General features: G+C 42.3%; 1 protein-coding gene and 1 pseudogene across 3 annotated transcripts in view; both read left to right on the top strand.

The window, feature by feature from the left end:
* LOC124226946 (patr class I histocompatibility antigen, A-2 alpha chain-like) overlaps positions 1 to 24147 on the top strand; it is a 445476-nt gene that overhangs the window by 350356 nt on the left and 70973 nt on the right. The window contains exons 6-8 of one of the 3 annotated variants that reach the window (XM_046640779.1): positions 5988 to 6020; positions 6156 to 6200; positions 6363 to 6788. The exons of the other annotated variants lie outside the window; for them this stretch is intronic. Of the exons in view, the coding sequence (XP_046496735.1) occupies positions 5988 to 6020; positions 6156 to 6200; positions 6363 to 6367 (83 nt within the window). The 3' untranslated portion in view covers positions 6368 to 6788. Of the gene's footprint in view, positions 1 to 5987; positions 6021 to 6155; positions 6201 to 6362; positions 6789 to 24147 lie in introns of those variants that run through there. 3 annotated transcript variants of the gene reach the window in all.
* On the top strand, positions 3202 to 5237 carry LOC124226951 (uncharacterized; annotated as a pseudogene).

The raw sequence follows: 24147 nt of genomic DNA, 5'->3' as shown, positions 1-24147 counted from the left end.
GGTGCTCACCACCTGACGTGTTATTCTCCTGTTGGACATAAGTCATCGCACAGAACATCAACATCAGACAAGGACACACTGAGAACATGACAAAGTGAGACACAACGAGATCACTACAGCACTTTGTCTCAGCACAGACAAAAACAAGATACTGTGCAACTCACAAAATACCAAACATCTCCCGCTGGTGGCTCATATGAGCGACTGCTGCTTCTTTCCTTATCCTTGCTCTAGTCGGCCCTGTCTACAGATAAGATTTATTGAGATGCCCAATCACAGAATTGCCCCCACTTCCTGACAACATGCAATCTAGAGTGAGCCCCTGCTTCCATAGATCCTCCCCAAATCACCCGACCAAAGCCCAAATCCTATGAATGTTCTAACACCTTCACGCTAAGATGCACTGTGGTCCCCAATGGTGTGTGTTCTCCCACAAGGTAACAAGTAATACATCCAACTTGTTGGCCCACAGATGTGCTCCTGGTGGCCTTTGGCTGAAGAACATTGAGGCATGTTACTACCCTTCTGTCTGTCAAAATTGTTTATGTGTCTTTGAGCTTGATCATGGGCAGGTGTTTGTAACATTGTGAGTGTGTGGTTGACACAGACAAGTTTTACGTTTTTCTTCATGGTTTTTCAACTTTGAGTCATGCTTAGAGAATTCTTCATTCCACAACTGTAAACATTTCATGGATATTTTCATCTAGGAGGGGGTACAAGGTTGAAGGGAAACAGAGAAAATTGTTTGAATTATGGGGGCAGTATGGGAAGGAGCAGTAGGCGAAGCATTCTAAGGCGGTGGAATCCTCAGGCTGACATCTTCTGCTCTGTAATTTTACAAGTAGATGCAGGGCCTCAAAGTATTTGATATACGTTGTGTCCAATAAATGCCTTCTCTTGGGCTCAGTGAAGACTTAACATGTCTGCTTATGCTTACCAGGTTAGATAACACCACCAAGAGTCCCAGTGTGACACACGCAAGGACTAGCTTCAGTGATGGGCATTTTTGAATACCTAGGACCTTAAGGTGATAAATCATGTATTGGTTAATGTTTGTACACTCTAGTTGTTAAAATACATATTAATTCAACTTCTTGGGCATGCTGTATTTTAAGGATATGTCTAAGACCCACATAGACAAATCCATGACCTCCACATGAAGATAATTTTAATATGCATCAACCTATGAGTCACACGGTATCTTTCCTGGGGGAGGAGACTGAAAACTAAGAACATTCTAGATATGCACTGTCCAATATGGTAGCTACTAGCCACATATGGTTATTTAAAGTAAATAAAATTAAAAATTCAACCACTCAGCACAGTAGCCACATTTCAAGTGCTCAATAGCTACACATAGCTACTGGCTTCCATATTAGACAGTGGAGACAGAGAACAATTCCTTCATCACAGGGAGTCCTATTGGACATACTGCTCGTCATACTTTGTGGGCCTCATATCAGATGAATCAGAACCATGTAAAACGAAAGAGCCAATATTATTTCTCTCAGATTTCTGTCCGAGATATGAATACATATTCAGCTGGTGTATAACAAAACCAACATAGGTCATCAGTGGGTCTGGTGCAGTCAGGCACAAACTGGTCCCAGTTCCAAAGGGAAACACCTGTCCCTTCACCTCCCATCCCAGACTGAGGACATTCTCTGGCATCAAATTTCTAGCAAGTGAGTTCTCTTCTAGAGGAGACCAGGGGCAACATTCGAAGTTTTGGGAGGCAGACAGTCCAAATTTAGGGAGCGGGATTCTGGGAAATCAAGAGGAGGCAAATGTGGGGACCCTGGTTCATTCAGAATACCAATTCTCAAAGCAAGGTCTGTGGAACCCTTGAAGTCACTGAGATCCTTTCACCGATCCATGCAGTAAAACTCTTTTCATAACATTACTAGACACCATCCGCCTTCTCGCTATGTTGACATTTGCACTGAGGTAAAAATTAGTAAGAACGGAGGCCATGGTACCAAACTGCAGTGGTAGTTATCTCCACCACCACTTACTTGCAGAAAATGCTTACTTTCTCAAAATGAACATGAGCTTCTCCCTTCAAGAAAATCCACTGACAGGTAACAACTGACAGTTCTTATTGCCTTGATAAAAGGAAGCTCTCAAGAGAAAATGAGAATTTTGGAAAACTTGTGTCCACCACGTAAGCTTGACAGCTTCCCACTCCTGACAGACTTTCCTGTTGAGATCTGTGGTCACATCAACAAATGTGATGTTTTGATAGTTTGTAGTTAAATGCATCAGCACAGGAAGATCCACATAACTTAGTGAAACAGTGCATTACTTTTAAAATCATACATTAGTGCAAGAGCCATTCAATATGTAACATAGGCCTGTGGATTTTAATGTAACAGAATAGGAAATATTCAGTGATACTGTTTCAGGTTCCACTTTGCAAATAACCTTTGAGAAACTGCCACGTGTTTAGTTTTATTTTAGTATCAAAGTTGAATAGCCACAATTATCTGGAAAGGTTATTAAAAATACTACTCCTACATATCTGTCTGAGGCGGTATTTTTTTCATATACTTCAACCAAAACAACAGATGAAATGAAGAGCAAATATGAAAATCCAGTGGTGTTCTAATCCCAGACAAGAAAGAGACTTGCAAAGACATAAAGTGTAAAAAGACCCACTCTTCTCACTACCTTATTTTGGGAAAATGTCATTTTTCAGAAAAACATTATTTCTTTTAACTTGCAGTCGGTTATACATATTATTCTAAACACATTAATAAAAATATTTTAAAACTTTTGTTCCTAGTATGGTAAATACGGATAGATACAACCAACATAAACAAAGTTACCCTCGGGGCCCTCGCTAATTTGTAAGACTACGGATATCCTGAAACCAAAGTGCTTGACAATCGCTGACACAAACCGCCCCTGGGCGAGGACTCAGAGAGACGGTGTGACAAAGAGCTCTCGGTGCAGGAGGAGACGGGTCAGGACAAAGTCCCAGGTCCCCGTACTTGGCTCTCAGGGTCCGACGTTCGAGGGCGGAGTCTGGGGCGGGGAAGCTCAGTGTTGGGGAGTCCCCGTCTCCCTGAGTTTCACTTCTCCCTCTCACAACCTGTGTCAGCTCCTCCTGCCTGGAGACTCATGACGCGGCCCCAGTTCTCACTCCCATTGCGTGTCCGGTGTCTAGAGAAGCCAATCAGCGTCTCCGGGGTTCCGGGTTATAAAGTCCACCCTGATCAGCCGGGGATCAGAGTCTCTCCAGATCGTGAGGATGCGGGTCATGATGCCTCCAACCTTCCTCCTGCTACTCTCCGGGCTCCTGACCCTGACCGAGACCTGGGCGGGTGAGTGCGGGGTAGGGAGGGAACGGCCTCTGCGGGGGGCGGAGCGAGGGGACCGCGCCGCAGGGGCGCAGGACCCCCGGGGAAGGCGCGTCTCCGCGGACCCAGCCTCAGACCCACCCAGCCAACCCCTCCTCGGCCCCGCCGCGTCCTGATCCGGCTCCTTCCCTCTCCAGTCTCCCGCCCCCTCCTCTCACCCACTGGGGTCTCCCGCGCTTCTCCGTCCGCCGCCCCTTTTCCGTCTCCCGAGACCCTCGCCCCCACCTCCCTCCCGGCCCCATCACCCTCGGACCCGAGACCCGCGCCGGGAGGAGAGTCGGCCGCCTCTCAGCCCCTCCCCGCCCCCAGGCTCCCACTCCCTGAGGTATTTCTACACCGCCGTGTCCCGGCCCGGCCGCGGGGAGCCCCGCTTCATCTCCGTCGGCTACGTGGACGACACGCAGTTCGTGCGGTTCGACAGCGACGCCGCGAGTCCGAAGGAGGAGCCGCGGGCGCCGTGGGTGGAGCAGGAGGGGCCGGAGTATTGGGAGCGGAACACGCGGATCTACAAGGAAGCCGCACAGACTTTCCGAGTGAACCTGAACACCCTGCGCGGCTACTACAACCAGAGCGAGGCCGGTGAGCGACGCGGGCCCGGGTCCAGGCCGCGCCCCCCATCCCCACGGACGGGCTGGGGTCTCCCCGAGTCTCCGGGTCCGAGATTCACCCCGAGGCCGCGGGACCCGCCCGCACCCCGACCCGGGAAGAGCCGGCAGGAACTTTCCGCGGTTTCATTTTCAGTTTAGGTTTAATCTCTGCGGGGGGCGGGGCGGGGCCGAGTGGGCGGGGCTGACCTCGGGGCGGGGTCAGGGTCTCACACCCTCCAGAGGATGTGTGGCTGCGACTTGGGGCCGGACGGGCGCCTCCTCCGCGGGTACAGTCAGGACGCCTACGACGGCGCCGATTACATCGCCCTGAACGAGGACCTGCGCTCCTGGACCGCGGCGGACACGGCGGCTCAGATCTCCCGGCGCAAGTGGGAGGCGGACGGTCATGCGGAGCGCTGGAGGAACTACCTGGAGGGCAGGTGCGTGGAGTGGCTCCTCAGATACCTGGACATCGGGAACGAGACGCTGCAGCGCGCGGGTACGAGGGACCGCGGGGACTCCTGATCTCCCCTCGGGCCAGGCTGGCTTCCCACAAAGAGGGGAAATGGGATCAGTGGCAGAATACCGTCCCTCAGAAAAGACAGGAATCCACCCAGGTTTTCATGTTCTTAACTAAAGACTCTCCCAGAGGGCCCGCCCTTCTCTAATGGACAGTTAAGGAATCCAGTTTCTTCAGGAATAGGAGGGAAGCCCATCCCTGAAATCACCGTCCATGGTTCCCTTTGACCCTGGCAGCCTCCTTGTGAACCATGACTTTCTCTCTCAAGGCCTTGTTCTCGGCCTGAGAACGTCTGTGCGACTTTGACTCCAGTTTTTCTGAGTCATTCACCCTCCACCCAGGTCAGGACCAGAAGTCTGTGTTCTCCTGTTTAGAGACCTGCAGGCTCGTACCCTGGGCTCTCACCCTTATTCTAGAACTTTCCAAGGAATAGGAGATTATCCCGGATCTGCAGGTCCAGGCTGCTGTCTGGGTTCTGTGCTTCCTCCTTCCAAACCAGTTGTCCTGTCCGTTCTCAGGATGGTCACAGGAATGATGCTTCAGTGGCCCATGGAGGTAACTGAAAGTGTGAATTTTCTGAATCTTCTTCCTCAGATCCCCCAAGGACATACGTGATCCACCACCCCATCTCTGACCGTGAGGTCACCCTGAGGTGCTGGGCCCTGGGCTTCTACCCTGCGGAGATCACCCTGTCCTGGCAGCGTGACGGGGAGGACGTGACCCAGGACACGGAGCTTGTGGAGACCAGGCCTGCAGGGGACAGGACCTTCCAGAAGTGGGCGGCTGTGGTGGTGCCTTCTGGAGAGGAGCAGAGATACACGTGCCATGTACAGCACGAGGGGCTGCCTGAGCCCGTCACCCTGAGATGGGGTAAGGAGGGAGCCGTGGGCTCAGAGCCTCTTCTCAGGGAAATCAGGAGCCCTTCTGGAGACCTTCAGCAGGGTCAGGGCTGAGGCCTGGGGTCAGGGCCCTCACCTTCCCTTCCCTTCCCAGAGCCGCCGCCTCAGTCCACCATCCTCATCGTGGGCGTCATTGCTGGCCTGGTTCTCCTGGGAGCTGTGGTGGCTGGAGCTGTGATCTGCTGGAAGAAGCACTCAGGTAGGGAAGGGGGTTTGGGATCTGAGTGTTCTTGTCCCCCTGGGGGGTTTCAAGAACCAAGCAGAACTTGCCCTGCCCCGTTACTGGAAAGTGCCGTCCACACTCATGTATTTGCCATTCTGGAGCTGATGGTTAACACTCTTATTAAAGCGCTTATGAAAATGAAGGGCACATTTTTTCACCTTGATAATTCAGTTGCTGGGGACCTGATTCCCAGCAGTCGAAGGTCAGAGGGAAGGTCCTTGCTGAGGACGGACCTCCAGGAGGGCATTGGTCCAGTCCTCACACATCTCCTTTCTCATGTTTCTCAATCCTGCCCTGGGTCTTCAGTCATAGTTCTGGAAACTTCCCTGTGGTCCAGGACTAGGGGGTTCCTCTAGGATCTCATGGCCCAGCCTTCTTCCTGTTTTCTTCCCACAGGTGAAAAAAGAGGGATTTACGTGCAGGCTGCAAGTAAGTTTGAGTGGGGGATTGATCCCTGAGACCCCTGGAATACTGAAGACAGGAGCCCCGGGAGGGGAGCTCACCCACCCCATAGTTCCTCATCTCCTGTGGGCTCTGACCACTTCCTGTTTTGTTCTACCCCAGACAGTGACAGTGCCCAAGGCTCTGATGCGTCTCTTACGCAGAAAGGTGAGACTTGGAGGGCCTGACATGGGGAGGGGCTTTGGGGCAGAGGGGACACAACTGGTTTATGGGGATTCTTTGGGGCATTTGGAGCATGCAGAGGGCTGTTGAGAATGCCAACACCTAAGTGACTGACATGAATTTGTTCATGATTATTTTCTTTTACAGTGTGAGATAGTGGCCCTGTGGAAGACCAAGTGATGCAAGATTTGTTCATGCTCCCACTTTGTGACTTCAGATGCCCTCACTTCTCTTTCTGCAGCTGGCATCTGAGTGTGTGTGGTCCTATGAGCATAATGAGAGGAGGTGTGGAGACAGGCCCACCCCTGCTCACCATTACCCAACCTGTTCCCAACACTGACCTTTGTGCTTTCCCTGATCTAATTTCCTGTTGCAGCAGAGGTGGGGCTGGGCCGTCTCCATCCCTGTCTTAACTTCCTGTTGCACTGAGTAGTGATCATTTGCTTCCTTACTGGAAATAGGAATCCAGATATGAATTTTTCTAATTCTTCTCATAAGAGATTGATGTGTTAATTAAAGAAGAAGATTCCTAAAGTTTGAGAGGTAAAATAAATGGAAGCACTGAGAACCTTCTGAAATTCGTGTTTGCTGTGCTGAGTCTGTGGCAGGTGGGGACAGGAGAAGGCTGAAAGGAGCTGCGAGTGGACCGGGCCTGTGCGCAGTCAGTGCATCCTGGGCTATGATGTTGTCATCCCTCAGCTGGCGCATCTCTCTGCTCCTTTCTTCTGCTTCCTTCTATAGAAGCTTGTTCCATCAGTACCTGTGATCACAGGGATGAGGATATTACCTCATGTCTTCAGGACCGTGGGCAGTGAGGGCTTCCTGTGGCCGGGTCAGCCTAGGCTCCGTCCAGGGTCCGGCCCTCTGCCTCCACCTTTTGTGTGTTATACTTTGTTTCTTTGGGGTTTTTTTGGATTATGCCTGTTCTTTTTCATGTTTTGAGTTCTGTCTCAGTCTCCTCTGGGTGTCCCCATCTCTGCCAGCAGCAGCAGTCATTTGGCCTGTCATTGTCCCCACAAGGCCCAGGGTGGGCCCTGCGCACAGGAGACTCTGTGGTATCGAGGGACGAAATTTCAGACTCATCCAGCTCTCACCCTCCCTATAGAGCTGTTTCCTGGATTGTTCTGTCCATCTTCCCCCAGTTTTATAGAACCAGAATCTAGAAGTAGTAGACAGGAAGGATTCAATAGTTTTTCATCTCACATAAATTCCCATTGGGTTTCTGTCTTCTCTGCAGCCTGCCCCATCTCTGCCCTTAGCCCTTGTCATCCTAGTTGACGAGGCACAGTTGGATGCTGGCTCCAATCCAAACACATTGATTTAAAAAGTTGAATCTAGTTTAGGTCCACAATTGGTTGGAAAAATAGGGCCCATAAGCCTAGGATTGTTCTTTCTGAACAGAGAAATATAATTGTGTATGTGAGTTTGCAGGAGGGCAGCTGTGGGAGGGAGGGAGGGGAGAGCAGCACTTGTGAGAAAAGTACAGGCAGCACTGATGTCAGTGTGAGTGGACGTTGTGCTGTAGCTTCCACAAAACAGCATGTGGCCTGAGGCTACATTAATAAAGACACTGTCTCTAGAATAGGGAGGTGCTTTATACTGATCATTCATTCAACTAATTTGCCAGATAGATGACAAAGTATTTTTACATCTAGGAAACCTCAAAGAATTAAAAACAGGCATTGCCAGCCTTGGGGAGCATGTGTTCTCGTGGGGAGGGGCACACTGTATGCTATAAGCATAGTGAATAAGGGAAGTGTTTATGTGAGAAATTGTAAGTGCCTTCAGGAAGGTGACCCAGAGTATAAGTGTGTGGGGACAGGGAAGGTGGCTGTTTTCCTAGAGTGGTCAGTGTGGCCTCACTGGGAAGGTGACCTTGAGGAAAGATGTGAAGGACATGAGGAGTTATCCACAAGGATGTCTGGGGGAAGCTCTTCACAGGCAGAGGAGCCTCCAGTGCAGATGCGCTAGGGCAGGAGTGTGTCTGTGTTTCTGGGAAGAGCGAGGGGGCTGGTGTGGCTGGAGCAGAGAATATTGAGACGAGGTCCGAATTACACCCAGGCCATGTAGACCTCGAAGGTGTTGGAAGGTTTTGACTTTTCTGAGTAAGATGTGGAGTTACAACACTGCTTTGAACAGAAGATAACCTCGTAGGCCTTCTCTTTAGAAGCATCAGTGTGGTGCTGTGCAGAATCAAGAGGTGAAGGACAAGCAACCGGTAGAGAAAACTGTAGGAAACTAGTGCCGTGTCCTGGGCCAGAGATGTTCGTTGCTTTGTCTGGACTGTGAGCAGAGAAAATAGTAGGAAGGGATTGGATTCTGGGTACCTTCTGAAGATGGGCTTTACAGCATCTCCTAATGGATTAAATCTGGGTTATGAGAAAAAGGATAAAGGAGGACACCCCAAATTTCAGATGTGCAAGTAGAAACATGGAGTGCCTCCAGTGGAAATGGAGAGGAGGATAGAAGAAACATGTTTGAGGAAGCAGCATCGTAGTCATCCAATTTAGGAAATGTTGAATTTGAGTTGTTTATTAGAAATGCAAGTGAGGTTAGCAGTTTATAATTTGAGTCTGGAGTTTAGGTGACATGTCTTGCTTGCAGAAATGGATTTGAGAAATCACACTATATAAATGATATTTAAAGCCTTGAAAACCGATGAGGTCACCATGGGAGTGATGACTATGGAAAACAAAGGAATAAGGACTGAACCCTGGACCCCTCCTGTGGTAGGTCATCTGATAGACCACACATGCAAAGCACACTGCGCGGTTCTGACACCACATCTAGAAGGCATGGAGACCAGGGGGTCCTCAACTTTCCTGTGCACAGGAATCCTCTAGACATCTCATTAAGAACTAGACAGTCTGGGGGCTGGCCCCGTGGCCGAGTGGTTAAGTTCACGCGCTCTGCTGCAGGTGGCCCAGTGTTTCGTTGGTTCGAATCCGGGGCGCGGACATGGAACTGCTCATCAAACCACACTGAGGCGGTGTCCCACATGCCACAACTAGAAGGACCCACAATGAAGAATATACAACTAGGTACCGGGGGGCTTTGTGAAGAAAAAGGGGAAAAATAAAATCTTAAAAAAAAAAAACTAAACAGTCTGGAGTAGAGCTTGAGATTCTGCATTTATAACCCATTTGGTGCTGATGCTGCTGGTCTTCAGATCACACATTTAGTAGCACAAACGTAGACCAGGATTGCCACATTGCTGTGCATCAGTCTCAGATGTAGGGCTAGCTAAATAAGTGATTCTTGGGTGCTGTGCTCAATATTCTAACATAGTGGGTCTGAGGAGAAGCCTTGAGTATTTTGTAACAAGCCCACAAGCTATCCTGCTGCTTGGCCAGATTGGGAACCTCTGATGCCAATGAGCAGAGAGTGTTCAGGGTGAAGAGGAATCTTAAATTCACATTTAACATTTTCTTTTGCAGAAAAGAAAGAGGCAAGATATATGCTGGGAGGTATATGTTGTGTCTACTGTGGGGTGACACAGGTAGTAGATTTTGGAAGTGGTTATCAGCTCAGCAAAAGAAAATCTGAGTTGCTAAGAGAGTTCTTAAATGTTCTCACCACAAAAAAGAATTGGTCATTATGTGACGTGATGCAGGTGTTAGCTTGCTCTATGGTGTTAATCATCTTGCAGTGTAAGGATCAAATCCACAGGTCGTACATCTCTGACATGCACAATATTATATGTCAATTTTATCTCAATAAAGCTAGGAAAAAAATCTCTGAATCCTTGCTCTGTGAATCTTTTTCCTACATGGATTTCTCACTCCCTTCTTGGTGTGAACAATGGATTCCAAATTGTTCTAATTGAAACATAAATGAATGTAGATAAACAGAGAGAGAAAGTGTTAGGGCCTCGGGTCCCTCATAGGAATCGCTGCCGCGGCTTCTAGGCACAGATGCCACTGCTCCTACCACTGACTCTCCTGATGCTGGACACTGGGTCCTGTAGCTGGGACTGCTGTCTTTGCTGCCCCTGGCTGCTTCATGACACCACTGCCACTCATGCCACCTTTGCCAGATGCATTCTTCACAGCCCCAGTCTATCTGTGTCACCACGTCCTGAGTCAGAGTCCAGCATGGGGTTGCCTGACTGGTGGAGCCTCATGACAGGTCCAACTGCAGGAATGTTTGGGAAAGTGGGTTTCCCTCTCTTACAGATGGAGGGGGTCTCTGCCTTCTTCCAAGACTCTTTAAGTATGGGATTCTCCCAACATGGAAAGAGGGAACAGGTTCTAAGGGTCATGTTAAGGGTGAGGGATGGGAAAAAATGACAAACTTCAACTTTTTTGGAGGAGTAATCTGAAACCAGAACCTCAACTGGCACATTGTAGACACCCAGGTTTGGTTGGATAAGTGACGTCTTTCAACATATTCCCTTGATAGTGTGTTATGGGGTCCAGCTTTTGTCTACTCCAGTATTTTCACAAATAAGGGGAGTGGCATTATGGAATGAGAAAGTGATTCCTCAAAATGTCTTCTCTCTGCCTTTGTCTCTTGCTTGGATTAAAAAACCAAGGTCTGTAAGACTTCAGAGGATCCTTCCTTATGTACACTGAACTTTTACATTAATATTTATATTTCTTTGTGCACATAGTTCTTGGGAGAGTATAACATTGATGAGTATTTATGTGACCCAACAAGAGTCTAAACACCATCCTAGTTTAGAAACTCTGCCGCTCAGTCTCTGGTCCATGAAGAGATAATAATCAAACTGTTTCAGCAGATCCAATGACATAATAGAAATGCTCATCTTTTCCATGATAGTCACCAGTCCGGGACAAGAGAGGGTAGAGGTTTACTTGCTTACACTCACTTTCAGTTTCTGTATGTGTCTTACTGTGGGCAGATTACAAGCAGTTCAGAAAGGAGCACCGTTCCTAGAAGACTCAAACTGCATTGGTTTCGGTGGACTTGCATCCTAGCACCTGCCCGGGGGCCAGGTAAATACCAGCAATCATCAAATAGGTCATGGGGATTCCATTTCCATAACCTGGGAGGCTGAATTTTAAAGTGGCCACTTCCACTAAAAACAACTAAAAATAATTGATAAAATATAAAAAGCATCCAAAACTATAGTGGAATAATCAAGAGAATAATGACTTAGACCAACACATAAAAGTGGGCAAATAATCCAAAGAGAAAAGTTGTTTTTATCCTTAGAGCATGTGCCAAATCTGGAAAAATCTTAGCTTTGGTTGTGTTGGATTCATGAGCTGCAATAGACAGGAAGTGATGCCCAGAGTTCATTCATGTGGGGAGCATGAGAGACATCCCCTCCCTGAAAATCTGGGGAAATAAGGTTCATATCCTCACAGTAAGGGTGAAACTAAACAAAATCTACTTCATCCCCTAAAAGAGAGTAATCTAAGGAAATTTGCCTTTGAGCCAGCAAAAAAAAAGGAGCACACAATCTTTCCGATAATTTGCAACCATAGCTACCCCCCTGTGATTTTAGTCCAAATTTGCTTTACTGTTTTGGACCAAAATAACTTCATGCCATTAATTTAGTATATAATTATCCTGGATTGATGATGACCTAAAAATTGGAAGAAAGAAACAAAAATCTCTACAGAAATCTATAATTAACCTAGATTTCTAAGAATTTACACAAATAATTATGCAAGGAAAAAAAGGAACTCTTAGCAAGAAATGTAGAAGTGCAAAGGGAAAAATATATGATTGAGAAGCAGAAAAAACAAAGGATAGTATAAAGAGGCTCATAAACTTCAATATTGGAATTGTGAGACATAGATTACAACATAACCAAGATATGATATAAACATATAAACATATATATGATATAAAGAGAAAGAGAAACATTGAAAATGCCTGCAGAAAAAGAATGACAGTAAACATGCCTGCAGAACATAGGAAAGTAAATATAACCTATCTGATTTTCAAAACAACCAAATAAGTTTTTCAAAATTAAAATTAAAACAATTTGAATTAAAACTCAGCTTATGGACTTTTGCTTTGGGCTATGAGGGATAAAAAGAACCAGATTTACTCTCCTAACTTAAACAACTACACATTCAGATAAATATATAAAACAAAGGTATTGAGACCTTGGATAACAGGCAGCACAAGGATTGTGATCCCTAAGAGAAGGGAAAGAAGAGGTAAAGCAAGCCTACAATTGTCCACCTTCCTTCCTGGAGAGAATGTCTAGGAAACAGGGCAGGGAGGAGCAGCCCTAAGAGAGCCCCTCAGTCTCACTGAGTTAGGGGGACAGAGTGGGGAAACGAGGAGCCCAGGACAGCCAATCAAAGGTGAAGGCACATAGAGAAGAGAGCTGAACAGAAAAAGCACTGGAAGTCTGCAGAGGGTTCCCCTCAAGTCTTCAGCTCATCAGTGCTTGCACACAAGGAAACTATCCAAGGACAGGAAAGAATAATCCAAAAAGATTACAGGGAATAGTATCTAGTGCTCTACAGGGCTAGGAATAATTCCTGTTCCACCAGCCAGACTGGAAAACCTTATAATTTGCTGGGCATTGGGTAGAGTATGCAGAAGGGTCTCATTTCAGAAGTTGGGAATAATTTGCCTTGGTCTAAAGATTTTCCTGTTTTGCCTAAAAAATATTAAAAGCAAGATCCGAAAGAATCAAACAACTTCCAAATAATTTGTGTCCCAGAAATAAAAAGTGAAAAATATTTGTGAAATGCATAAATGTCTGGCATCTAATAAGGTAAAATCATAATGTCCGACATCAAATAAAAAATAACCACACATGCAAAGAAAACAAAAAGTAAAACCCACAAGGCAGAGAAAAGTAATCAATTTAAACTAACCTAGACCGATAGAGATGTTAGCATTAGCAGTAAATGACATTAAAAGAGCTACTGTTAATGTATTTCTTATGTTCAAAAAATTACGTTAAGAGACGTGAAAGTATATAAAAGACCAAAATCAAACTTCTAGAGATGAAAATGTCTGAGTTGAAAAATACACTGAATGTGAGATGGGATTAATGGTAGATTTGATATTGCAGAAGAAAAGATTATTGACCTTGAAGATATAGCAATGCAAACTGTCCAAAATTATATAAAGTAATAATTATTACAGTGTGTTGTTGGGTCTGTAACACACATAGATATGAGTTGTATGACAAAACAGCCCAAAAAAGAAGAAGTAGATATGCAGCTATAGAGCCATGTTTCTATATCTCACTGAAATTAATATAAACCTGAAGTGGATTTTGATAAATTAATATAAGGATATGGTAAACTATAGAGTAACTACTGAGTAAATTACTCTAAAATATAGTGAAAAATTATTAAATAAAGTATTATGGTAGAAAATATCCACTTAATAAAAAGGAATCAACAAAAGAGGAATAGAGGGGGAAAACACATGAGACACAGAAATAAAAGTAAAATGGCATCACAAATCCAATGTATCAGCATTAACATTAAATATAAATGGATTAAACAAGTCAATCAAAGCACAGATTGTTAGACTGAAAACAAAAGAAGATACATCTATGTTGTCTACAGTAGATACACCTGAGATTCAATTATAAATGGATTAAAATTGCAAGGATGGAAAAGATATCTCAGGAAAATCTCAACCATAACAAAGCTGGAGTAGCTACACTGATATCAGACAAAAGAGACTTTTTAAAAAATGCTAGTAAGATGAACAGGGACATTTTATAATGATGAAAAGGTCAATCCATCAGGAAGATAAAATACCTATAAACATATATGCACCTAATAACTGAGGACCAAATACATGAAAACGAAATTGACAGAAATTAAGAGAGAAATAAACAATACAACAATAATACTTGGAGACTTGATTATACCACTTTCGATAGTGGATAGAGCAACTACACAGAAGATCAACAAAAAAATAGAAGACTTTAGCAATACTATAAACCAACAGTATCAACCTAACAGACATTTATGGAACACTCCACCCAATCACAGCAAAATATACATTCTTCTCAAATGCACAGAGAGCATTCCTCAGGATAAACTATATGGTAGGCCAGAAAACAAACCTTAATAAACTGAAAAGGATAGAAGTAACACAAAGTATGTTCTTTTCTCACAGTGGCATGAAATTAGAAATCAACCAATAACCAAAAAACATTTGGGAAACACAATCACGTGGAAATCAAATAACACACTTCTACATAACCAATGGATCAAGGAAGATATCAAAATGGAAATTAGAAAATGTTTCAGATTAATGAAAATGAAGACACAGCATACCAAAATTTGTAGGATGTTACTAAAAGAATACAGAGAGGGAAATTTATAGCTGTAATGCCTATATTAAAAGGGACATCGCAATTCAATGACCTAACCTTCCACCTGAAGTCAAAGGTAAAAGAGGAGCACACTAAACCAAAAGCAAGATGAAGGAAGGGAAAGGGAAAGACTAGAGTGAAAATTAATGAAATTAGAAAAGAGAAGAGAGAAACTACACATAAAATTCACCAAACCAAATTTGGTCCTTTGAAAATCAACAAAATCGACAAAACTTCAACCAGAATCACTTAAAAAAAGAGAAAGAGAGAGAAGATTCAAGTGACTGGGATCAGCAGTGAAAGAGTTATGACTGACATGGTGACTGAGCACAGAGAAATAAGGAGAATTACAAAAGAATATTATGAACACTTGTATGCCAAGAATTAGATTAAATAGACGAATTCATAGAAAGATAAAAACTACTAAAGCTGATTCAAGAAGTAGACAATCTGAATATACCTATAGCGAGTCGTCAGAAGATTGAATCAGTTATCAAAATTACCACAAAGAAAGTCCAGGCCCAAATGTCCTCACTGGTGAATTCTACCAAATATTTAAAGAAGAATTAAAAGCAATTCTTTATAAAATCTTTCAAAAAGGAGAAGAGGGAAGAACAGTACCACATCATTTCATAAGGCCAGTATTATTCAGATACCAAAAACCAGACAATGACATCCCAAGAAAAGAAAACTACAGCCCAATATCTTTTGTGAATATAGATACAGAAATCGTCAACAAAATATAGCAAGTCAAAACCAGCAACATATAGAAAGAATTACATATCATGACTAAGTGGAATTTATTCCAGGAATGCAAGGTTAGTTTAACATTCAAAATATCAACTAATGTACTACATCATATTAATATAATAAAAAACAAATCCCACAAGCTTATCTCAATAGATGAAGAAGAAGAATTTGGCAAAATCTGACACTCTTCCATGATAAAAAAAAAAAAAGCACTCAACGAACTGGCAAAAGAAGGGAATTATTCAATCTGATTAAGGATAATTATGGAAACTCTAAAGCTAACATGATAGTAAATGGCAAAATAATGGTTTTCCTCCTAAATGAGCAATAAGACAAAGATGTCCACTCTCACTACTTCTATTCAACATTGTGCTCGAGGTTCTAGCCAGAGCAACTGTGCAAGAAAAAGACATAAAATGCATTCAAACTGGAAAGGAAGAAATAAAACTATCTCTATTTGCAGACGACATGCTGTCATACATGGAAAATCCTAAGTAATCCACTAGAAAGCTTTTAGAACTAATGGAGTTCAGCAAGATTGTATGACATGAGGTAAATATGCAAAAATCAATTCTATTCCTATACAATAAACAATCTAAGAAAGAAATTTAAAAAATACTCTATTTACAATAGCATCTAGAAGAATAAAATATTAGGGATATATTTAATAAAATAAGTGCAAAACTTACACTCTGGAAACTACAAAACATTGGTAAAAGAAACTAAACATCTACAGAAATGGAAAAATATTCATGGATTAGAAGGCTTCATATTATTAAGATGGCAATACACCTGAAATTGATCTACAGATTCAACACAATCCCTATCAAATCTAGGAATTGACAAACTGATTCTAAATTCATATGGAAATTCAAGGAACCTCCAACAGCCAACCTTATCAAAGAAGAATAAAGTAGGAGGGCTCACAGTTCTCAATTTCAAGGCTTCCCACAAAGCAATGGTAGTCAAGACAGTGTGGTATTGGCATATTGATAGACATAGAGATCAATGGAATAGAATTGAGAGTCCGTTAATAAAACCATGCGTCTATGGCCAACTGACTTTCAACAAAGGTGCCAAGATCATTCAATGGGGGAAAGAATAGTCTTTTCAATAAATGGTGCTGGAACAACTAGACAGCCACATGCAAACTGATAAAGCTGGACACTCACCTTACACCGTATACCAACCTTAATATAAAATGGACCAAAGACCTAAATGTAAGAGCTAAAACTATAAAAGTCTTAGAATAAAAATAGGGGAAAATCTTCATGACATTGGATTTGCCAATGATTTCTTAGATATGACACAAAGGCACAGGCATAAAAGAAAATATAGGCTAATGGGAGTTCATCAAAATTAAAAACTTCTGGGGCCAACCCAGTGGCGCACCCGTTAAGTTCGCGCTTCCACTTCTTGGTGGCTCGGGGTTCGCCGGTTCGGATCCCGGGTGCAGACATGGCACCGCTTGGCAAAAGCCATGCTGTGGTAGGCCTCCCACATACAGGGTAGAGGAAGATGGGCATGGATGTTAGCTCAGGGCCAGTCTTCCTCGGCAAAAAGGGGAGGATTGGCAGTAGTTAGCTCAGGGCCAATCTTCCTCTAATAAGTAAATGAAATGAAATAAAATAAATTAAATAAATTTTAAAAATTAAAAAAATTTAAAAACTTCTGGGTATCAAAAGATTATATCAACAGTAAAAAGGCAACTACAGAATGGAAGAACATATTTGCAAATCATGTGTCTGATAAGTAATTAACACCAAGAATATGAAAAGAACTGCAACAACTCCATACCAAAAAGACCAACAACTCTATTTTAAAATGGGCAAAAGAATTGAATAGACATTTCTCCAAATAGGATATTCAAATGTAAGCATATGCATATATACTGTGCTTTGGATATTCCTTTCCTGACTGATTAATGATTCTGAGCATCTTTTCAGGTGCTATGATACACACATATGTCTGATAGTTTCTAGGATCTGAGAAAGGGGTTAGTTGGGAGTTATTGTTCATTAAGAATATGGTTTCAATATGGGATGATGAAAAAGTTTTGCTAAGATGGTTATAGCTCCAAATGGATCCAAAGATTCAATGTAATCTCTATATAAATCCCAGCTGGTTTCTTTCCAGAAAGTGATGAGTTGATCTTAAAATTCATCTGGAAATTCAAAGGACTAGATCACAACACTCTTGAAAACGAAGAACAAAGTCTGACTTTGTTCACACTCCTGGCTTCAAAATTTACCATAAACCTAAAGTAATCAAGACAGTGTGTTACCAGAGTAAGGATAGACATGGAGAATAGAATTAGAATGGAATGGAATAGGATTGAGAAGTCAGAAATCCACCCTCACATTTATGGTAAATTGAATTTCAACAGGAGTGCCAAGACAACTCAGTGAGGAAAGGCTAATCTGCTGACATGATTGCGTATCCACATGCAAAAGAATGAAGTTGGACCCTTACCTCCCACCATACGAAGAAATTATCTCAAGGTAGATCAAAGACCTAAATATGAATGCTAAAACTATAAAACTCTCAGAAGACAATATAGGGATAATTCTTTATGACGTTAGATTAAGCAATGGTTTCTTACATATGACACCCAAAATACGTGTAACAAAGGAACAAATAGATTAATTGGACTTCAACAAATTTAAAAATTTTTTTGTGCTTTAAAGGACACCATCGAAAAAGTAAAAATATAGCCCAGGCTGGGAGAAAATATTTGAAAATCTTGCATCTAAGGAACTACTCTCTAGAATATATAAAGACCTCTTCCAACTCAATAATTGGAAAAAAAATTTTAAAAATGAGCAAATGTCTGATAGACATTTACTCATGGAAGATATACAAATGGCTAATAGGCACAGAAAAGATGCTTCACATCATTAGTCCTTAGGGAAATGCAAATCAAAAATACAATGAGATACCACTTTATGCTTCCTAGGATGGCAGGAATAAAAAAGACCAGTGTTAGAGAAGGGGCAGAGCAAAATGGCGGGCTGAGCTGACCCGGGATTCTCTCCCCTCCATAATACAACAAAAGATTGGTAGAACTGAATTTCAGAGAACAAAAATAATGCCAGCTTGTTAGAGACCTACAATTCCAAGAAGGCGGAGATCATAAACCCTGCTTTACACCTTTGGAGGCGCTGGAACGGTGGGAGAGAACATCACTCCCTCCCCTAGAGTCTGTGATCGCTGCGGCGCAGGTCGGGAAGGAGCGGGGGAGGGGCTGCGCGACTGGGGGATCATCCAGGACTCCTGCTGCTGGGACGGGGTGGGGGGGGGGGGGATGCTTCCGTCCGCGGGGACCCCATAAATCAAGGGCCTTGGGAGACCAGAGAACAGAACTGATCTGAACCCAGACCAGCGCGTGTGAGTAACAGCCCCTCCCCCCCAGCGAAGCCAGTGGGCGCAGCCATCTTGCCCCAAGGCAGAGAGCTCATAACATGCCGCTCTCGGCCCCCATCTAGTAGCGACAAGCTGTAACTGCAACTGAATTCTACCACCATGAGAAAAAACCACTCCTCTACCATCCAGCAATTTATAAAAGCCCCAGACCAGAAGGAAAACAATAAAAACACAGAATTAAGTCCTGAGGACTTGGAATTAGGTAAACTAAGTGATAATGAATTCAGAGCAGCTATAATCAAAAAACTCAATGAGGTAGAGAGAAAGATAGAGAAACAAGCCGAGTTCTGGAGTTACTTCACAAAAGAGATTGAAATCATAAAGAAGAATCAAACAGAATTACTTGAGAGGAAAAACACAATGGACCAGATAAAACAGAATACGGATTCCCTGAATGCCCGTGTAGACAACCTAGAGGAGCAAATCAGCATAATCGAGGACAGACAGGCTGAATGGCGCCAGACAGAGGAAGAAAGAGAACTAAGAATTTAAAAAAATGAGGAAAATCTCCAAGAGATAATGGATTCAATGAGGAGTAAGAACATAAGGATCATAGGAATTCCCGAGAATATGGAAAAGGAAAATGGAGCAGAAAGTGTGCTTAACGAAATTATTGAAGAGAACTTCCCAAATCTAGGGATCAACGGAGAAATGTGTGTAGAGGAGGGTTTTAGATCTCCTAGATTTGTCAATGCAAAAAGACCTACAGCAAGGCACATAGTAGTTAAGTTGGCAAATAGGAATGATAAGGAGAGAATACTCAGGGAAGTAAGGAAAAAAAAGAGAATAACCTATAAAGGAGCCCCTATCAGACTGTCAGAGGATTTCTCTACAGAAACCCTACAAGCTAGGAGAGAATGGAGTGATAGATTCAAAGCTTTAAAGGATAAAAACCTTCAGCCAAGAATACTCTATCCAGCAAGAATTTCCTTCAGATATGAGGGAGAAATTAAATCTTTTCCAGACAAACAAAAGTTAAGGGAATTTGTAACGAAAAGCCCTCCATTACAAGAAATCCTCAAGAAGGCTCTCATACTTGAAAAAAGAAAAAAGGGAGAAAGGGGACACAATGCACAGACTAGGGAGACCGATGGATAGAACCAGAACAGGATAGCAAATATTCAACTATAGCATTAGGGTAAAGGTAAGGAAACTACCAAAACAAGGGCGATCTTAGCACTCTAACTACCAATTAATAAGACAAGTTGGAATAAAAAATGAAAATAATTATTTAGGAGGGGAAGAGCAAAGGGTCTAAATCAGTATTGGTCAAGTAGGTAAGAGACCACCAGAGAATAGACTATATTATACACGAGATTCTAAATACAAACTTCAAGGTAGACACTAAAATAAAGTACAGAACAGAGTCACAAATCATAAATAAGGAAAAATCTAAGAAACCCAGCATAAGAAATGGCAGTATTAAATGGGTAGGATAAAGCACACAGGAAAAGAAATGCAGGAAAACAAGATAATCAGCAACAGATTGACAGCATTAAGTCCACATGCATCAATAATCACTCTCAATGTGAACGGATTGAACTCTCCAATAAAAAGACACAGAGTGGCAAAATGGATTAAAGAACAAGATCCAACAATTTGTTGCCTCCAGGAAACACACCTCAGCCCCAAGGACAAACACAGACTCAGGGTGAAGGGGTGGAGGACAATACTTCAAGAAAATAGCAAGGAAAAAAAGGCAGGTGTTGCAATTCTCATATCAGACCAAGTGGATTTCAAAATAAGACAGGTAAAGAGAGACACAGAGGGACAATATATAATGATCAAAGGGACACTTCATCAAGAAGAAATAACACTTATAAATATCTATGCACCCAACACAGGAGCACCAAGATTCATAAAGCAACTATTAACAGACCTAAAGGAAGATGTTAAAAACAACACAATAATAGTAGGGGACCTCAACACCCCACTCACATCAATGGACAGATCATCCAGACAGAAAATCAACAAGGAAATAGTGGAGTTAAATGAAAAACTAAAACAATTGAACTTAATAGACATATATAGATCACTCCACCCTGAAAGAGCTGAATACACATTCTTCTCAAGTGCACATGGAACATTCTCTAGGATAGACCTATGTTGGGAAACAAGGCAAGCCTCTACAAATTTAAAAACATTGAAATAATAACAAGCATCTTCTCAGATCATAGTGCTATAAGGCTAGAAATTAATTACAAGAAAAAAGCTGAGAAAGGCACAAAGATGTGGAGACTAAACAACACACTACTGAACAAGCAATGGATCATTGAAGAAATTAAAGAAGAAATAAAAAAATGCTTGGAAACAAATGAAAATGATAGCATGCCATACCAACTCATATGGGATACAGCAAAAGCTGTATTAAGAGGAAAATTCATCGCAATACAGGCACATCTTAACAAACAAGAAAAATCCCAAATAAACAACCTTAAAGCACACCTAACTGAACTAGAGAAAAAAGAACAAATGAAGCCCAAAGTCAGCAGAAGGAGAGAAATAATAAAAATCAGAGCAGAAATAAATACTATTGAAACGAAAAAGGCAGTAGAAAGGATCAATGAGACAAAGAGCTGGTTTTTTGAGAAGATAAATAAAATTGACAAACCACTAGCCAGACTTACAAAGAAAAAAAGGGAGAATGCTCAAATAAACAAAATCAGAAATGAGCGAGGAGAAATAACAACAGACTCTGCAGAAATACAACAGATTATAAGAGAATACTACAAAAAACTATATGCCAACAGAATGGATAACCTAGAGGAAATGGATAAATTCTTGGACTCCTAAAATCTCCCAAAGCTCACTCAAGAAGAGGCAGACAATTTGAACAGACCAATCACAAGGAAAGAGATTGAAACAGCAATCAAAAACATCCCAAAGAATAAAAACCCAGGACCAGATGGCTTTCCTGGGGAATTCTACCAAACTTTCAGAGAGGATTTAATACCTATCCTTTTCAAGCTATTCCAAAAAATTAGGGAAGATGGAACACTTCCTAACACATTCTATGAGGCCAGCATCACGCTGATCCCAAAACCTGACAAAGACACCACAAAAAAAGAGAACTACAGGCCAATATCACTGATGAACATAGATGCAAAAATTCTAAACAAAATTTTGGCAACCAGAATTCAGCAATTCATCAAAAGAATCATACATCAGGATCAGGTAGGATTCATACCAGGGACACAGGGATGGTTCAACATCCGCAAATCAATCAACGTGATACACCACATCAACAAACTGAGGAATAAAAACCACATGATCATCTCAATAGATGCAGAGAAGGCATTTGACAAGATCCAACAGCCATTTATGATAAAAACTCTGAACAAAATGGGCATAGAAGGGAACTACCTCAACATAATAAAGGCCATATATGACAAACCCATAGCCAACATCATACTGAATGGGCAAAAACTGAACCCCATCTCCCTGAAAACAGGAATGAGACAAGGATGCCCTGTATCACCACTCTTATTTAACATAGTACTGGAGGTCCTGGCGAGAGCAATCAGACAAGAAAAAGGAATAAAAGGAATCCAAATAGGGAGGGAAGAAGTGAAACTCTCGCTGTTTGCAGACAACATGATCTTATATATAGAAAACCCCAAAGAATCCATTGGAAAACTGTTAGAAGTAATCGACAACTACAGCAAAGTTGCAGGGTATAAAATCAATTTGCATAAATCAGTAGCATTTCTATACTCCAGTAATGAACCAACAGAAAAAGAACTCAAGAATACAATACCATTCACAATCGCAACAAAAAGAATAAAATACCTTGGAGTAAACTTAACTAAGGAAGTGAAGGACCTATATAATGAAAATTACAAGGCCTTTCTGAGAGAATTGGATGACGACATAAGGAGATGGAAAGACATTCCATGTACATGGATTGGAAGAATAAACATAGTTAAAATGTCCATTCTACCTAAAGCAATCTACAGATTCAACGCCATCCCAATCAGAATCCCAATGACATTCTTTACAGAATTAGAACGAAGAATCCTAAAATTCATATGGGGCAACAAAAGACCCCGAATTTCTAAAGCAATCCTGAGAAAAAAGAACAAAACGGGAGGCACCACAATCCCTGACTTCAAAACATACTACAAAGCTACAGTAATCAAAACAGCATGGTACTGGTACAAAAACAGGTGCACAGATCAATGGAACAGAATTGAAAGCCCAGAAATAAAACCACACATCTATGGACAGCTTATCTTTGACAAAGGAGCTGAGGGCATACAATGGAGAAAAGAAAGTCTTTTCAACAAATGGTGCTGGGAAAACTGGAAAGCCACATGTAAAAGAATGAAAATTGACCATTCTTTTTCACCATTCACCAAAATAAACTCAAGATGGATTAAAGACCTAAAGGTGAGACCTGGAACCATAAGGCTTCTGGAAGAAAACGTAGGCAGTACACTCTTTGACATCAGTATTAAAAGGATCTTTTCAGACACCATGTCTTCTCAGACAAGGGAAACAATAGAAAGAATAAACAAGTGGGACTTCATCAGATTAAAGAGCTTCTTCAAGGCAAATGAAAACAGGATTGAAACAAAAAAAACAACCCACTAACTGGGAAAAAATATTTGCAAGTCATATATCTGACAAAGGCTTAATATCCATAATATATAAAGAACTCTCACAACTCAACAACAAAATATCAAACAACCCAATCAAAAAATGGGCGGGAGACATGAACAGACATTTCTCCAAAGAAGATATACTGATGGCCAATAGGCACATGAAAAGATGTTCATCATCGCTGATCATCAGGGAAATGCAAATCAAAACTACACTAAGATATCACCTTACACCCGTTAGAATGACAAAAATATCTAAAACTAATAGCAACAAATGTTGGAGAGGTTGCGGAGAAAAAGGAACCCTCATATACTGCTGGTGGGAATGCAAACTGGTGCAGCCACTATGGAAAACAGTATGGAGATTCCTCAAAAAATTAAAAATAAAACTACCATACGATCCAGCCATCCCACTACTGGGTATTTATCCAAAGAGCTTGAAGTCAGCAATCCCAAAAGTCCTATGCACCCCAATGTTTATTGCAGCACTGTTTACAATAGCCAAGACGTGGAATCAACCTAAGTGTCCAGCAACAGATGAATGGATAAAGAAGATGTGGTACATATATACAATGGAATACTACTCAGCTGCAAAACAGAACAAAATCATTCCATTTGCAATAACATGGATGGACCTTGAGAGAATTATGTTAAGTGAAATAAGCCAGCGAGAGAAAGATAATCTGTGTATGACTCCACTCATATGAGGAATTTAAAATTATGGACTAAGAACAGTTTAGTGGATACCAGGGGAAAGGTGGGGTGGGGGGTGGGCACAAAGGGTGAAGTGGTGCACCTACAACATGACTGACAAACATTAATGTACAATTGAAATTTCACAAGATGGTAACCTATCAATAACCCAATAAAAAAAAAAAGACCA

Source organism: Equus quagga, chromosome 15 (assembly GCF_021613505.1).
Source record: "Equus quagga isolate Etosha38 chromosome 15, UCLA_HA_Equagga_1.0, whole genome shotgun sequence".
NCBI lineage: Eukaryota > Metazoa > Chordata > Mammalia > Perissodactyla > Equidae > Equus > Equus quagga.
This window is presented reverse-complemented; position numbering and strand designations above follow the sequence as displayed.